The 17221-nt window shown below is 48.3% G+C and overlaps 1 protein-coding gene across 2 annotated transcripts in view; it reads right to left on the bottom strand.

Moving 5' to 3' along the window:
• The window catches only part of ECT2 (epithelial cell transforming 2), a 181031-nt gene that overhangs the window by 128437 nt on the left and 35373 nt on the right, over positions 1 to 17221 (bottom strand). For both annotated transcript variants that reach the window (XM_082252570.1, XM_082252571.1), the window contains one exon: positions 11079 to 11168. In XM_082252570.1, the coding sequence (XP_082108696.1) occupies positions 11079 to 11168 (90 nt within the window). The remainder of the gene's footprint in view (positions 1 to 11078; positions 11169 to 17221) is intronic.

Genomic DNA, 17221 nt, shown 5'->3' with positions numbered 1-17221 from the left:
ATAGCAAACCGAAGGTACCGCTGATGACACTCGAAAATGGGGATGTGCAGGTACGCATCTTTTAGATCTATCGAGGCCAGGAATTCCCCCGGACTCAGGGAGGCCACCACCGAGCGGAGAGACTCCATACTGAACTTGCGAACGCGCGCGAATCGGTTCAGCGCTTTTAGGTCCAGAATAGGACATACTTTGCCCTCCTTCCTGGGCACAGTGAACAGATATGAATAAAATCCCCGAAACCTGTCCCGATGAGGCACCGGGACTATCACCCCCTGGGCCTGTAAGGAGGTCCTGCACTGCTTGATGCAGGTCCTGCAGACACCCCGGAGGCAAATTAAGATTTGAGGGAAAAAATCTGTCCGCCAGCCGGAAAAGGAATTCGATCTTGTACCCTGACCGAATGATTTCCTGAACCCACCTGTCCGAATTCCAGAGCAGCCAAGGTTGGAGGAAACCGCGCAAACGTCCCCCCACCCCTGAAACGGGTGAGGGCGCCCCTTCAGGCAGAGGCGGAGTGACCCGCCGAGCCGGCATTGCCTGACTTCTGTTTGCCCGCCCAGGGCTTCTTCTGACTCCCCTGGGTCATGCACGGACTTCATATCATTGAAGTCAATGCAGGTCGCCCCAAAGTAGCTCAGGACCCTTTTTCTAAGTCGGAGCGACACAAGTCGCTCCTATTAGAACGGGTCCTGTGCTAATCTATGGCAGGTGACCCACGGCGACTTAGTCGCCCCAGTGTGAACCGGCTCTTACAGAATCAATTCATCCATGGTCGGGCGCTCTTCAGGCGACCCCGGGGAGGAAGTATCAACCCTTCTCCACTTCCGCCTCCCCCTCAGACTCCAGCGGGTCTAAGGATGAGCGAGACCCTGAAAAGGGCACGCTCGCCGCAGCAGCCATATCACCATCTGAATCAGAAGATTGAGACAATCTTGGCCTCTTCCTTGCAGCACGTTCAGCCATCAGCATCTCCATATTGGACACCAAGGTCGCCACTACAGCGGCCAAATCATGTCTCAGAGGGGCCACAGGAGAACTGGGGACCCCCACCAGAGCTGGGGGGAATTTGCTGTCCTGAGAATCCATTGCCCCAGAAGAAATAACCGTGCAATAAATTTGGTACTGTCCCTTTAAGACCGCTGCGGAGTGCGCAGCCCACCGCTACAGATACAGTGACAAAAGACCCCCATACAGGAGAAGAAAACTGAGCCAGAAATGACAATACAGAAGGTAATGAGAGAGATAGCCTGCAGAGCCCCGCAGAGTGTCACCACCGATGTCGCTGCTTCAGAGGAAAAGGAAGTGCTGTCAGAGGAGGCTGAACTTATAAGCTGCATGACTCAGGGAAAATGGCTGCCCCATAGGACTGAATGGAAGGCTCCGGCAAAATGGCCGCCGAACATGCGGTCGGAACGATCGTTCTGTCACCGCAAAATGGCGTCGGATGGCGCCAAAACAGCATGTAGTATTGCCCATAGTGAAGTCAAACATACTTGCCCATACCTAAAATGGCAGACCGCACGGTTTTACCCCGCTGCGGTCGCCACATACACAGTCTGCACCCCCACAAACACCAAAGTGACACAGGGAAGGGGACTCCCCAAAAACACACAGCACCGCATGTACAAGCGATCCCCGCAGGGACCGCACCAGGGAGTCACACAGGCACAGACATGGGGGACACACAGCAACACAGGACTGCCACCCCAGACAGAAATACTTACCTGTACCAGATGGCGTGGGGAGCCTCTCAGAATGGAAACCGCTGTCCTCATTTGACAGGGAATGCCGTTAGCCAGGGACATTGCACTGCAGTATCGCAGATGCATCCAGTGAGGTAGCCACCTCACAGCTGCATCCCTGCAACGAGCAGGGATGGGTCATTCATAATGCCAGGACGAACCACGGCTGAACGCTCGATGGCAGGCTGGGTGTCCATCTGACCCTCTGCCCTGGAGAACCAGGGTGGTCAGTCCGAATCCCAGCACCGCATGAATCCATCTTCCGAAGAGTCGACAAAAACTAAAGTTGACAAATAAACCGCAAGTAAGAAAAAAAACTGACATTTTCAAAAGAAAATCAAATAAAAAAAAAAAAAAAAAAAAGGATTAGATAAGCCGAGACTGTAGCCCCAGCACAGGGAAGCCCAACTACTCCTGACGCTAGGCAGAAAGAAACTGAGTTGGGAGTGGTCACTGCAGGGGGGTATTGACCTAGTGGGACAGCCCTCGGGTGTGTATATGCAAATGCCTTTGTTCTTTTTGACTAAGTCTTATGCCTAGCTACTCCTGCGGAGCGGAAGTCAATACCTAATAGTGATGACTTAGAGGCGGCGGCGACTGTCGGAGGACGTAAGTGAAAAAAAAAATATATATAATATATATTATGCATGTAATACACAAAATATGAGAGTGCAAGTGTATTTCCATTCATTTTGTAGATTTAAAACATACCAGATTATGAGGAACATTTTACATGTGAGGTAAGGGTACCCAGAAAAAACACCAACTTCCAGTGTGGCAATCAAATTTATGCCATACACTTTACAAAGCGTCAATTGTGTTATTCACTCTTGAGTTCTTCAGAATATATTTGGATGGCCCTAAACTGGTGTAGCACTGCCCCCTAGAGGGCTGCTGAGAGTTACACTTTCTGGATTCCCCTGGGTTACCCTTAGCAAATGACAGCAGATAAAACAGCAATGAAAGTTCTTGGCTCAGTCAATCAATCCAAGGGGATGTTTTTGTAGTTTTATTTAGAACTTGGATAGGAGAAGGGATGAGTGGGATACTCCAACTAGTAACTATGCACAATCTTGAGGACAAATGACTGTAGAATGCGGCAAGGCCGCTGCTTCACCCTGCCGCTGAAGTGAAGATATATTAAATTTTCCCGCTTGAAGATTCTCTTCAGGGTTATAAACTCGGCACCCCCTTTACTTTCACTGAGTGTGCTGACACCCGTCCGCTGACTCTAGCCACTGGAGTGGTCCCCTTCCTGGTAGATCCCTGGGCAGGTTTCTCTGTACTCATGGACAATGTTTTTCCAGAGTCACTGTTGCCTCCACCTCCACAGTCATCTTTCACTGGACCTCTGGGTTCAGCCACACTTTCTGATTCACCAAGCCGACTGCCCGATACCACCTTCCACAGCTTCAGAAGAGGAGACAGCTGTAAACCTCCTTCTGGCACTTGGCTTCCCGCCCAAAGACCCCCTGCCACACGTGTCCTTGGCTTTTATAACATATCCCATGATGCACCCCTTTCCTGTGTTAACCCACTGATAGCCATAAAAGCCTGTGTGTCACTGGCTGGGTTTCCTCCACTGCCCAACAGGCCTCCCTAATGGATAGAGTGGGGACACTCCCTCAGCCCAGATGAATTACACCCTGAACACATGCAACAGGCCTAACTACAAATCCTGCTCCCTGATAAGCAGGAAGCACATAACTTTAACCTGTCATTCTGCTGATAAGCAGCCAGAACCAAAACTATGCTACCCCTCTAGCACCCGACTAGGAGGGTGCTACACTGATGTGACCACCCCGTTGGAATGTACCATATTCTGCCCTATGACATGCAAGTCAAACCAGCAGGCAGGCTGTAACTGGCATAATGAATGACCATTATTATGCCATTAGAAAACGGTCAAAGTAAAGAAATGGCGGAAGACAAACCAAGATAGAAAGACAATACTAGCCAAGGGAAGCAGAAAGGGAGATGGAGATGGTGAAATAGTTGGTGGAAATTTGGGAAAGAGCTGGAAGGAAGGGAGGGCACTGGGAAAGGGGGGGGGGGTTAAGTCGGAAAAGGAAACCACTTGCCTCACACCAGGTGACTACTAAGGCTGGGATCGACAAATCACAGGCACGAGTAATTCCTAAAGCCGTCATCCCTCAGCCTATGGCATGCCAGTACCATGAATGACAGGCCCATTATCTTTCAGCCCACAGGCCAAAAGAGCGTATTTTCTTCTTCAACTTACTCCTGTTTATGGCATGCTGCGCCCCCTTTTTTTTTTACTCTGGACGGGCTTTGTGGGACCCAGTTCTGGGTACAGCTAGCATGGCTGTTCGGTTTTGGAGCCAGACTTCTGGCCAGTCACTCCAGCAAGCGGAGATATGAAGGGGTGTACTGGGAAGACGGCTGAGAGGCTGCCAGCATCTGCGGGTACAGTGGCTTGCCTTCTGTATAGAGAGTAGTAGAGGCGCATAGACACATGTGGGTTGGCCATTCAATGCGGGGCAGCTCTGAGGTGAGGAGAGGACAGCCCAGCCTCCAGTGTGGTGCAGGGAGCTCCTTCCTCCGGGCTCTGCATGTATTCAGGGCTGAGCCCTCTGCACATCCTTCCCTTCCTCTGCTCATTCATACCATAAAAAGTACAGGGGTCTCAGCTGACCATGAACCCCCCCCCCTTTAAAACTGCACTGACAGAATTTGCTGTAGGCAAGCCTAGGTGGAAAAAGTCGAACTGGTGTGTACAGAATCCGATGTTCCTGGGTATCGTGCCTACCTTGCCAGCCTTCAATTCCCAGCCGTAACAATGTCGCGGAGAGGCAAGGATACTCAGTCAGTCGCAGACCATGCGGGGCAAGATGGCGGCCGCCCACCATGCTCGGCTAGGGAGGCAGCGATGAAGCTGTTTGCCAAATCTGGCAAAGACACTCCAACTAAGTTACCTTCCACCTCTGAGGAGTCTGGGGTCCAGCCTTTGGTGCCAGCTGAGACAGATGAATCCTGGCCTGAGGATATCGCTGATTCTCCCATGTGGGACACAGTGAGTACAGCAGCAAGTGCAGGCCCAGACAGCACAGGGAGAACAATGTGCCCACTACTGAGCCTACCCTGCGGGACATTTTCACTGCAGTCACAACCTGAAATAAAGCCATTACTGCACCAACTTCAGAAATTAAAGGGGTAAAATTGGAGATGCACTTAGTGAGACAAGATATGCAGAAATTAAGGGATCACACAACAGCCATAGAGGACAGACTAGGCACTGTGGAGGATGATTTGGCGCCATTACAGCGGGATCTGCATCAAGTCCAGTCTATCACTCCAGGCCATTCTGCCCACTTAGAGGACATGGAGAATAGGCTCAGACGTAATAATGTCACAGCAGTGGGCATTCCGGAGAAAACAGAGGGGGAAGAACCCAGTTGCCTTTATTGAAAATTGGCTTATCAACACCTTTGGAAGGAAGTCCTCCTCCTCCATGTTTGCTATGGAGAGAGCCCATAGAATCCCTGCTAAGCCACCCAGGCCTGGTGAGCCTCCACAACCTTTCCTGTTCAAGCTTCTAAACTTTAAAGATAGAGATGCCTGTCTAAACCAAGCCAGAACCAACAGTGATGCTATGAGGATATGGGGATAGACAACGCCCGCATTTCTTTTTATCTCAGCTGATGTATGACGACGCAGGGCTAAGTTTACCGATACCAAAAAACGCCTACGAAGATTTGCAGTCACATATGCCATGCTATACCCAGCCCGACTTCGGGTGGTGGCTAATCATGAAACCCACTTTTTTGATACCCCGGTTGCTGCATCTGACTGGATAGAGTCGAGCATAACCTGGAAAAAGCCAGTGCATCTTCAGCTTTATTATCCATTTCTCAGCGTGTGCCTTTATGGAGGATGGCTAATATGCCTTTCCTACTTGGTTCATTCTTGCAGAGGATTACCCCTTTAAGGCAGACGACCACCCTATGTGACGTAAATTAGTCGTTTCTTTTGGTGTTCTATTAACTGCAATTCCTTCGAATCACTAAAGGAGTACTGAGACGTTCAAAGGGTTAGCTCGTATTGATTTATGCATGGGTAAGGATCTTGCCCATGCACTGGTCTCCTCCATAACCTATGCACCACGCAACATCTCAGACCACTCCCCATTGATTGTAAAGCTTGGAATATCCCAGTCTCCTCAGGTTAAGCTTTGGAAGGTCAACCACTTCTGGTATACCCTACCTTACAAGACTATTTGACCCATAATCAGGGCATGGCATTACCCTTAGAGGTCTTCTTACAAGACAAAATATCAGCCATTAAAACTAAAAAAGTGAAAAAATTTGGTGCTCAACACAGCGGATGAGGCAGGAGGGGGAGTGAGGAGACCACAACCCTGTTTTGTTTAAATATATATGAACTTTACATCTTGCACTTAAAAATATTTTTTACCAAAACGAAAAATAAAATTAACACATTCACACATCTATTTGCAGCACTTTGGAAAGTCATTGCACATTGCATTTTTTATTGAATTTTTTTTTTGAATAGGAATTTTATATATGTGAATGCATAACCAGGATTTTTGGATACCTCATCTGGCCCATTTTTTTTTATTTTATCTAATGCACTTTGGAAACCATTGCATATTTGCACATATTCATTGCACGTTGGAAGCACTTGTGGCTACAGTGTAAAAGTGCAAACTTTATCCATTATATGGTTCGAAATGTTTGTTTAATAAAGGGTAATAGCGCCTCACCATATACAACACATCATTTAAGCACATAACCATATACAACACATAATTTAAGCACATACTTAAATTGACAGCGAAATTACCACATATATAGAGCTAGAGGGTAGGCGGTGTATTTCAACATCCATAAAATATCTGTTTTTTTTTTCCTTGACGCTGCCAAAGCTTTTGACAGCATCGAGTGGCGTTCTCTGTGGGCGGTGCTGCGCTGATTTGGATATTGGCTCTAAATTAATATCCTGGGTACTCCTACTATATACTAGTCCTAGAGTTCACATTAACCACTTCCCGCCCGCCCTATAACAGATTGACAGCGGGAATGTGGTTGTATTATCCTGACCGGACATATGACGGCGGCAGGATAATACAGCTCTGTGCGCCCCCCCGGGGGCGCGCAGAGCGGCGATCGGTGATGCGAGGTGTCAGCCTGACACCCTGCATCTCCGATCTCGGTAAAGAGACTACTGACGTAGCTCTTTACCATGTGATCAGCCGTGTCCAATCACGGCTGGTCGCATAGTAAACAGGAACAGCCGTTGATCGGCTTTCCTTAGTTCGTGCCTGACAGGCAAGAGTAAAGGAGCGCCGATCGGCGACTCCCCTGACAGGGGGGGGGGGGGTCGGCACCGGTAATCAGATCATTGATTACCAGTGCAGACCCTCGGGGGGGGGGGGGGATGCCACTAGAACCACCAGGGATGCCCACTATGACCCCAGGGATGCCCACTATGGCCACCAGGGATGGCAATCAGGGCTCAGGGAGCCCCCCCCCCCCATTGCCCTCCCCATCAGTGCTGCCCACAAGTGCCCATCATTGCCATCTTTCAGTATCGCCCACCAGTGCCCATTATTGCCCGTCAGTGCTGCCCACCAGTGCCCATTATTGCCCGTCAGTGCTGCCCACCAGTGCCCATTATTGCCCGTCAGTGCTGCCTATCAGTGCCCAGCAGTGCCGCCTATCAGTGCCCAGCAGTGCCACCCCATCAGTGCAGAAAAAAAACGTACTTATTTACAAAATTGTATAACAAACAAAAACTTTTTTTTTTTCAAACTTTTCGGTCTTTTATTTGTTAGGCAAAAAGGAAAAAAACCCAGAGGTGATCTAATCCCACCAAAAGAAAGCTCTATTTGTGGGGGGAAAATGACATAAATTTGGTGTAGGTAGAGTGCTGCATGACCGCGCAATTGTTATTCAAAATGCAACAGCGCTAAAAGGGGAAAATTAGCCTGGGCAGGAAGGGAGGAAAGTGCCCTGCATTGAAGTGGTTAAAATAAATTACTCCTTCTCGGAATCCTTCTGTTTGCATAGGGGCACCAGGCAGGGGTGACCGTTGTCGCCCCTGCTTTTTGCCCTAGCAATAGATCTACTTGCACTGTTGATTAGAAGTTTGCCTTTCATAGTGGGCTTTAAGCGTGGAACACGGGAGGATAAAATCTCACTATACGCTGATGATGCATTTCTGTACCTGGGAGACACAGACCGATCCCTGTCAGAGGCAATGAAGCTTATTGATTTGGGGGATTCACAGGATTTTCTATAAATTGGCATAAGTCAGTTCTTCTTCCCTTAGACCCACTTAGTCGGGCAGTGTCAAATGCTTTCTCCCAGATACAGATGGTTTCTACCTTTAAATATCTAGGCATTATGGTTTACAATAACCTCAAAGATTTCATTTCCTTGAGCCCATTTCACAAATTTCAACTTAAATGTGATACCTGGTGTAAACTCCCTCTTACAGTTACCAGTCGCGTCAAATCTGACTAAAAGGATAAGGGCACCTCAGTTACTTTATATTCTTCATAATTCCCCAGTCTGGATACCCAATTATTGGTTTGATAAAATAGACTCTGTTTCGTGCCCTCATCTGGAAAAAGGGAACAGCCCGCATAAAACTGAATACCTTACAATATTCTAAAGATAAGGGTGGAATGGCTGTGCCACATTTCACAGACTTACTTTTTAGCCTCCCAATTACAGCACTTAATGGGGTGGGATTTGTCATCTAACATGTATCCCTCAAAGGAGCTCCTGATATCCCCTGACAGAGCTTATAATACCTTTTCACACATGGAGATAGATGGGTTTCTCTAATATTCCCTCCAACTGTTCACACTACAGTTGATCATTAGATTGTGGCGGATGGTTAAGCAGCGATTGGGTCTCAGGTTTCTTCAAACCCACAAAAATCTTGAATAATCGTTTTTATATAGAACTAGCGACACTTGGGGATTTTCCTACATGGTTACATGCTGGGGTTAAATATATCTCCCAGCTTTGTGTCAACACCAGAATAAAAATATTTGAACGGTTAACAACGGAATTCCCACTACTTAGACACCGTCGCTATCAATATATACACAATTGTGTCATGCTCTAAATAGTTAGAAAATACATAGAAAATACATACTCCCCTGCATGCCACGGAATCCACTTTCTTGGAATCCCTTTTTGACGGGGAAAGAAAAGGCATTATTTCTAGAATTTATACAACTCTGCTGTCTTATTTACAGGCCCCAGATCTCCTTCCCTGTAGAGAGAGGTAGGAGAGGGATGTCGGGCCCATTAGTGGGAAACAATGGGAGCAGATACTGGTAACTGGTCCTTCGGCGTCCGTGTCTGCTGCCCATAAATCTCATCTTTTTGTGCTGCATCGCACCTATAGAACCCCGACTCAGCTCTATGCCTGGGGTAGGAGAGCTACACCTACCTGCCCTAAGTGCCATATACACCCGGGTGACTTTTTCATATGTTGTGGAAGCTGGTGAGATATTGGAGCAATGTAATCTCTACTATTAATGTATAGCAAGTACAACTTACGTCAGATCCATTGACATGTTAAGGAGCTTAAACAAGGAACTGTACAACCCACATACTTCTATAGCCCTGATTCGGTTATTATACCTTGCTAAAAAACTAACAACTAGACTTTGGCTCTCTCCGCATTCCCCTACTAGTACACAGAGGATCCAGTCTGTAAATTCTATTCTTGTTCGTGAGAAGAACACTTACTATCGTAGAAAGTCCCCTAGGAAATTTGAGAATATTTGGTGGAGCTGGCTGGATACACCAGGCATAGCACCCTCTTAACTTGTTCTTGATAGATAGATTACTACAACTCTGAATATTACCCAACGGCAGCTATCAATCTACTGGTTATACCAATAGATGAAAGGTGGTTGTGATTGTTTGTTTGAACAATTTCGAGATGGACAGGCAATAACTAGGACAATTTACTGTTCATGGTTATTGTATACAAGTTTAATGTTAAAATAAGGTTATGATTTCATAAGGTAAATTAGTAAAGCAGCGAGATGATACATTCAGACTGGACTTTATATGGATAAAACTACATGTTATGTTGGTACTTTGGTTACACGCCTTTCATATACGGAATGTACAACTTGATTGATGGTTTATCTGATTTCAACTGTATTAACCTTGTCATAATACTACTTTACAATATTTTCTTGATTAAAAAATCAAATCAATGTCTCCCAAACCAAGGAGATATGAAAAAAAAAAAAAGAGGAAGATCGGGGAGGGAGCTGGAGCTCCAAATATAGTAGTATTTACAGAAGTAGTTGTAAGGTGCATACCTAAAAGCAGATGTGGTCTTGTGCCCTCATTTGGGAAAATGTGTTTGAAATTGTAAATCATGTGAGGGGGATATCGATGCTTCCAATATTTGAAGACCCATTTATAGTAGATAGGGAGTTATCTTGAAATTCCAAAAGTAGATAAGAGGAGGCTGGCTGCACAAAAAAAAAAAGCCACCAGATTGCTTCCACACACCTCTGTAATAGTCACGCCCCTGTTCAATCAATTTGAATCTGTAGCCTCCAGAGCAAACAAGCAGCAGGCACCAAACTGGTCTCTGCTAGAAAATATTTCCTCGCTATGGGACAGCATATGTATATAGCTGTGTATGTAGCATCAGTATATGGTTCTGGGCCAGGCTATGGTACAACAATGAATATCAAGTTGGTTGCGGGAAGGAAACTCCTGGGATGAAATTCTAGTAGCTAAATATCAGGGCATCACATCAAAATCGGAGGGGGGGGGGGGGGAGCAAAGGTGTCATGACAAGTCTGATCATTGGAGAAGAGCAGGCAGAGTTATCAGGACAGCTAGAGAACTGACCATGCTGTCCTCTTGCCTAGTGTGGTCAGTTGTGAAAGCAGAGGGACTGGCAGGTATTTCACACAAAAGCAGCAGTACAAAACAGGATGCTTTTTTTCACACAAGTACATGTTACAAAAACAGGCACATAGCAATATGAAATGTTGGATTTTCATATTCTTCAAGATGGCCACAGCGCCATTACCAAAGGATTGCCAGTATTTTTTTTTAACCAATAATTTCAAAATTACTTTAAGAAATGAACTTTTCACTGTATTAGCCTATAAACTATACAAATGCTATCATTACACTTCTGTGTATGAGTGGCTTTAGAACAGAAATGCTTCAGGCTTTAGCATTATTATATCCGAACTGACATCTACAGCAACCTGAATATTCATCACATCCTCCTCTTGAAACAGCAATTCCTGGTTCACAAATGCACAGAAAAAAAAAAAAATAGGCACAAACTCACCAGTTCTTCCTTTTTTCTGAAGCCAGTAAAGCACAGGACAAGATTAAGCATGCTGGCACAATACAGAGGTCTAGACGTAAATGGTAAAGACTAGAAAAAGAGGGAGATGAACAATTAACTTTTAAGATGTGCAGAGACATTAAAAAAATAATCTGTCAGGTTAGAGATCTAGAAAGCTGCCACTGCTGCCTTGATTTTAACCCCTTCACACCTAAGGGCAAAACAAATGTTAATGCCTAAACACAATTTTGCAATTTAGACATGTGTTGCCAAAACCACATATCACAAATACTTCTGAATCCAGGTGGATGATACTTATTATACAAGCACAATGGTAACAAGCACAAAGACAGATACGCATATATGCAGCCCCACAGAAAAAAAAAATGGAATTTTTGTAAAATCTTACCTGTAAAATTCCTTTCTCCGAGTCCTCCGACAGTCGCCGCCTCCTCTAAGTCCTCACTGTTGGGTATTGTCTTCCTATCCGTAGGAATAGCTAGGCATATAGACTTAGTCCAAAGACAAAAGGCATTAACATATACACACCTATGGGGGCTGTCCCATTCGGTCAATACCACCCCTGCATCACCACTCCCAACTCAGTTTGGTAGCATAGCAGTAGGTAACAAGAACCCCAAAAGAGGGGCAGGGGCGGCGACTGTCTGAGGACTCCGAGAAAGGAATTTTACAGGTAAGATTTTACAAAAATTCAGTTTTCTCTTACGTCCTCCGACAGTCGCCGCCTCCTGTTGGGATGTCCCAAAGCAGTATAGACATGAGGGGTGGGAGACGCAACCGTAGAAAAGGCAACGCAGTACCCACATCAGAGAAAGGAATCTTACATGCACCATAAGAGAACCAACTGAGCAACAGAAAACAACAATGCTCAACAGGAGCAACAGCCCAGGAAAGCAAATGCCAACAGCCAGGGACCCAGAGAAAAATTCAAGGGCCCATCATGGCACTGCTGCACTGAGAACAGCTGATGCCAGAACGTCTACTTTGTAGAACTTGGAAAAAGTGTGCACCGACGACCAAGTCGCCGCCTTGCACACCTGGGCCACCGAGGCCCGATGCCAATAGGCCCAGGATGCACTCAAAGACCTGGTAGAGTGCGCCTTAACATGGAAGGGCGGAACCTGTTCCTTCAAGGCGTAAGCCTGCTCAATGGTCTGTCTGATCCATTTGGCAATAGTTGCTGCGGACGCAGCCATGCCCTTCCGAGATCCCTCAGGAAGGACAAAGAGGGAATCCGTCTTTCGAAAGGATTCCGTAGACAGGTAAACCCTGATCGCCCTGACAACGTCCAAGAAATGCAACGCAATCTCCTTTGGATGTTTTGGCTTCGTACAAAGCGAAGGCAGGACAATGTCCTCATTAAGGTGAAATTCAGAGATCACCTTGGGAAGGAAGGATGGGGGGTGGTCTCAAAACCACCTTATTCTTGTGAATGATCATGTAAGGGGAGCGGCAAGACAACGCCGCCAGCTCCGACACCCTGCGAGCCGAAGTGATCGCCACTAGAAAAGCAACCTTTTTCGACAGCAGAGGCAACGATATCTCCCTGAGGTTTTCAAAGGGAGCACGCTGCAACGTGGACAGAACCAAGTTCAAGTCCCGTGGAGGTAAAGGCTCCTTCCTGGGAGGAGCCAGATGTCACACACCTTGAATGAAGGTGCGCACCAAGGAATGAGACGCCACAGGGCGTTGGAAAAAAACAGCCAGTGCAGACACCTGGCCCTTTATCGTGGCCAGCGCCAGGTGCTGATCCACTCCAGACTGGAGGAAAGCCAAAATCCTCTACACCGAGTAAGAACGAGGGGAGAACCCCCTGGACTCACACCAGGTGAAATAGGCTTTCCAGGTACGGTAATAGATCTTACCAGAGGAGGATTTCCTAGCCTTGATCAGGGTAGGGATAACCTCAGGGGATAGACCCTTGTCCTTCAAGACCTGGGTCTCAACAGCCAGGCCGTTAAAGCCAGCGACTGAAGCAGGATGGAAAATCGGACCTTGAGACAGGAGATCTTCCCGCAGAGGCAGACGCCACGGAGGCGCCACTGCCAGGTGAACAACGTCAGCGTACCAGGACCGGCGAGGCCAGTCCGGTGCCACCAGAATCACCATGTGTGGTTCCGAGACCAATCTGCGGAGGAACCTGGATAGTAACTGAATCGGAGGAAAGGCGTACATCAGACGATACTGATGCCAAGGGGCCACCAACGCATTCGAGGCATCAGCCAACGGATCGCGCGTTCTTACCACGAACCTTCCCACCTTTCGATTTAGCCGGGATGCAAACAGATCCACGTCTGGGGATCCCCACCTCGCACACAGCATCTGAAAGACCTCCGGGTGTAGGGACCATTCCCCCTGGTCCAGGGTCTGGCGGCTCAGATAGTCGGCCTGCCAATTTTCCACACCCGGAATGTGAACTGCCGAGATCGCCGGGACATGAGTCTCGGCCCAAGACAGAATATCGGTCACCTCCCGGGCCGCTCGAGCACTCCTGGTGGTTGATTAAGCCACCGCGGTAGCATTGTCCGTCTGTACGCGAACAGGCAGGCCCTGGAGACGGTCCGACCACTGGAAGAGAGAGTTTTATTGCTCGTAGTTCCAGCACATTTATCGGGAGGGAGGATTCCTCCTCCGACCAAGTGCTCTGGGCAGACAGGTTGCCCAGGACTCCACCCCAGCCCAACAGGCTGGCGTCCGTGGTAACCACTGTCCACATCAACGGGCGGAAGGACTTGCTTTCCGCCACCAACGGGGACTGGATCCACCACAGAAGAACCAATCTGGTCTGGCGACTCAAGGAGACATCCAGATCCAAGGACTGAGGAAGTCTGTCCCACCTGGCCAGGATCTCCTTCTGGAGAGCCCGCGTGTGGAACTGGGCAAAGGGAAATCGCCACGAAGGCCGACACCATCAACCCCAGGCCCCGCATGCAGATCCTGAGTGACAAGGACGGATTGTCCCTGAGGGACATGATTTCGTCCCGCAAAGTCCGGAGCTTGTCCTCCGGCAAGAATACCTTTGCCTGAGCAGAGTCCAGACCCATTCCCAGATAGGGAAGGCAAAGCGACGGAGACAACGCTGATTTTTGAACGTTGATGGTCCATCCAAACTCCTGGAGCGTCTGTACCGTGATGGACAGATAGCGCACAAGGTCCTGACTGGCACGCGATCTCAGAAGCAGATCGTCCAGGTACCCCAGGACCGCAATGCCCTGGGCCCGCAGCAGGCCCAGGACCGGTGCCAAAACCTTGGTAAACACCCTGGGTGCCGAAGCGAGACCGAACGGTAACGCCACAAACTGGTAGTGGTCCTCTGCAATAGCGAACCGAAGGTACCGCTGATGACCCTCGAAAATGGGGATGTGCAGGTACGCATCCTTCAGATCTATCGAAGCCAGGAATTCTCCTGGACTCAATGAGGCCACTACCGAACGGAGAGACTCCATTCGAAACTTCCGAACACGCACAAAGCGGTTCAGCGCTTTCAAGTCCAGAATAGGACGCACTTTGCCCTCCTTCCTGGGCACAGTGAACAGATTCTAATAAAACCCCCAAAACCTGTCCCAATGAGGCACAGGGACAATCACCCCCTGAGCAAGCAGGTCCTGCACCGCTTGATGCAAGTCCTGCAGACGCCCCGGAAGCAGATGGAGATTGGAGGGAAAGAATCTGTCCGCCGGCCTGGAAAGGAATTCGATCTTGTAACCTGATCGAACGATTTCCTGGACCCACCTGTCCGAAATCCGGAGCAGCCAAGGCTGGAGGAAACCGCGCAAACGTCCCCCCACCCCTGAAATGGGTGAGGGCGCCCCTTCAGGCAGAGGATGATTGTCCCGCCGAGCCGGCATTGCCGGCCTTCTGCTTACCCGCCCAGGGTTTCTTCTGGTTGCCCTGGGCCTTGAAGGGCTTGCCCTTGGATTGGTTCCGAAAGGCACGAAAGGACCCCTGATTGGATCTAGACGCAGAACCCCGCTTGCCTCGGAAAGACTTGTTCTTCGGGTTCTGGGGTAGCATAGTGCTCTTGCCCCCCGTGACGCCTTTTACCAGGGTATCCAACGCCTCGCCAAAAAGGCGAGAACCAGCATAGGGAAAATCAGCAACTGTTTTCCGTGAGGACTGGTCGACCGACCAGCTCTTCAGCCATATCAGTCGCCGGTTAAGTACAGCGACACTCGAGGGGCGAGCCACCAAGGGGGCCTCATTTAAGGCTGCATCACACAAATACATGACTCCTTGGTGAATCTGATCCACCATTTCCAGTCGGGCAGGCGGCATGTCATCAGACACGAGATTGCTTCTAAGCATCTTAGTCCAATCAGCCACCGCCTGAGCCACCAGAACGGATGCGAAAACGGGTTTGAGCAACGAACCCGCCACCGTATAGGAATGGCGGGCTAGAGACTCCAACCGCCAGTCCGTGGGATCCCGGAAAACCGGGGTATCCTCAGTAGGAACCAAGGTAGCCTTGTTCAGCACGGCCACAGTGTGATCTACCTGTGGAGGCACACACCATCGCGATTCCGTAGCCGGCGCAAAAGGATGAAGCAATTTGAACCGACTAGGTACCAGGAATGGACGTTTTAACGTGCGCCACATTTCATTAACAGTGTAATGAAATTCAGCTGGGCAGGGAAAAACCTGCGCAGACTTGCGGGTCCTGTGCGTCCCAAAAGAGGACACAACGCCCGGAGGAGAGGGCTCATCCTCTAAATGCAAGGTTTCCTTAACAGAAACAATTAACTCATCCATGGTCGCCCGTTCTTCAGGTGACCCTGGGGAGGATGTATACATATAGTGTGCTCATGTGAGATCAATCCCAAGTGTGCCACATCCCGTAATGGAAAGCTAAAGGATAATTCCCCTTGGGGTGGGACTTTATAGGCACGTATTGTAATAACTTGAAAAAACTTTATTCAAAATATTAAATTTATTGAAATTAACATATACAAAAAGGATAAAAACATATGGCAAGCTGATAACAGATCATATGGTTATGTGGCAAAGAAATACCGCTGTATTTGAAGAAGAGTGCCCGACGCGTTTCAGAGTTCCTTCTTCAGGGGCAAACTTTTAAATAGCGGTCTGTAAGTGATTAATCACAAAGTAATCAATCATTCAGTGTGTGTTGAACAAAAGATACAATTTTAACAAAATATATAGACAGTAAATGAGATACACAGCATCAAAAAATCACTAAAAATATTCATGTTATGTATTTGAACAAAAAATTGAAAAGATATAACACTTACAGGGTCTGCCGTATAACACTTTGAAGTGTATGCCTGCCAAGGTAAAAACAAGTAGCTGGATTGCTCTCAGTGCTGTCTAGAATGTCTTAGTGTAGGAGACGATTGATATGAAGGTGGAGTCATATCATGTAAGCACTTTCCAAAAATGTATGCCCGTCAGCACAAAGCTGAATGGGGACAGCTGGAACCCCTGGGGAGGATGTATCAACACCCTCCATTTCAGCCTCCCCCTTAGACCCCGGGGGGTCTAAGGATGAGCGGGACCCTGAAAAGGGCACGCTCGCAGCAGCCATATCCCCATCTGAATCAGAAGAGAGAGACAACCTGGGCCTCTTTCTCGCAGCCCGTTCAGACATCAGCATTTCCATATTTGCCACCAAAGTCGCAACTACAGCAGCCAGATCAGGTCGCAGCGGGGCCGCAGGAGAACTGGGGCCCCCCACTAAAGCTGGAGGAAACTTGTTTTCCTGAGAATCCATGGCTCAAGTTATCAAAACTACAGTGCAAAAAACAGTGTACTGTCCCCTTAAATAGCGCTGCGGAGTGTGCAGCCCACCGCTACTGTCACAGCTATGAAAGACCCCCAAAGGAGAAAAGAAACTGAGCCAGAAGCAATATACAGAGGGAGATTGAGAGAGATAACCTGCAGAGCCCGCAGAGCGTTGCTACCAGTGTCCCTGCTACTGATGGAAAAGGAAGTGCTGCTGGAGAGGGCTGGACTACAAGCCAGACCCCAGGGAAAATGGCTGCCCCATAGGGAAGCATTGGAGGCTACGCCAAAATGGCCGCCGACATGCGGCCGAACCGATCGTTCCACCGCCCACAAAATGGCGGCGGATGGCGCCAAAATGACAAGCATGATCGCCCCAGAGG

This window comes from Pelophylax lessonae, assembly GCF_965119305.1.
Source record: "Pelophylax lessonae genome assembly, chromosome: 3".
Lineage (NCBI taxonomy): Eukaryota > Metazoa > Chordata > Amphibia > Anura > Ranidae > Pelophylax > Pelophylax lessonae.
This window is presented reverse-complemented; position numbering and strand designations above follow the sequence as displayed.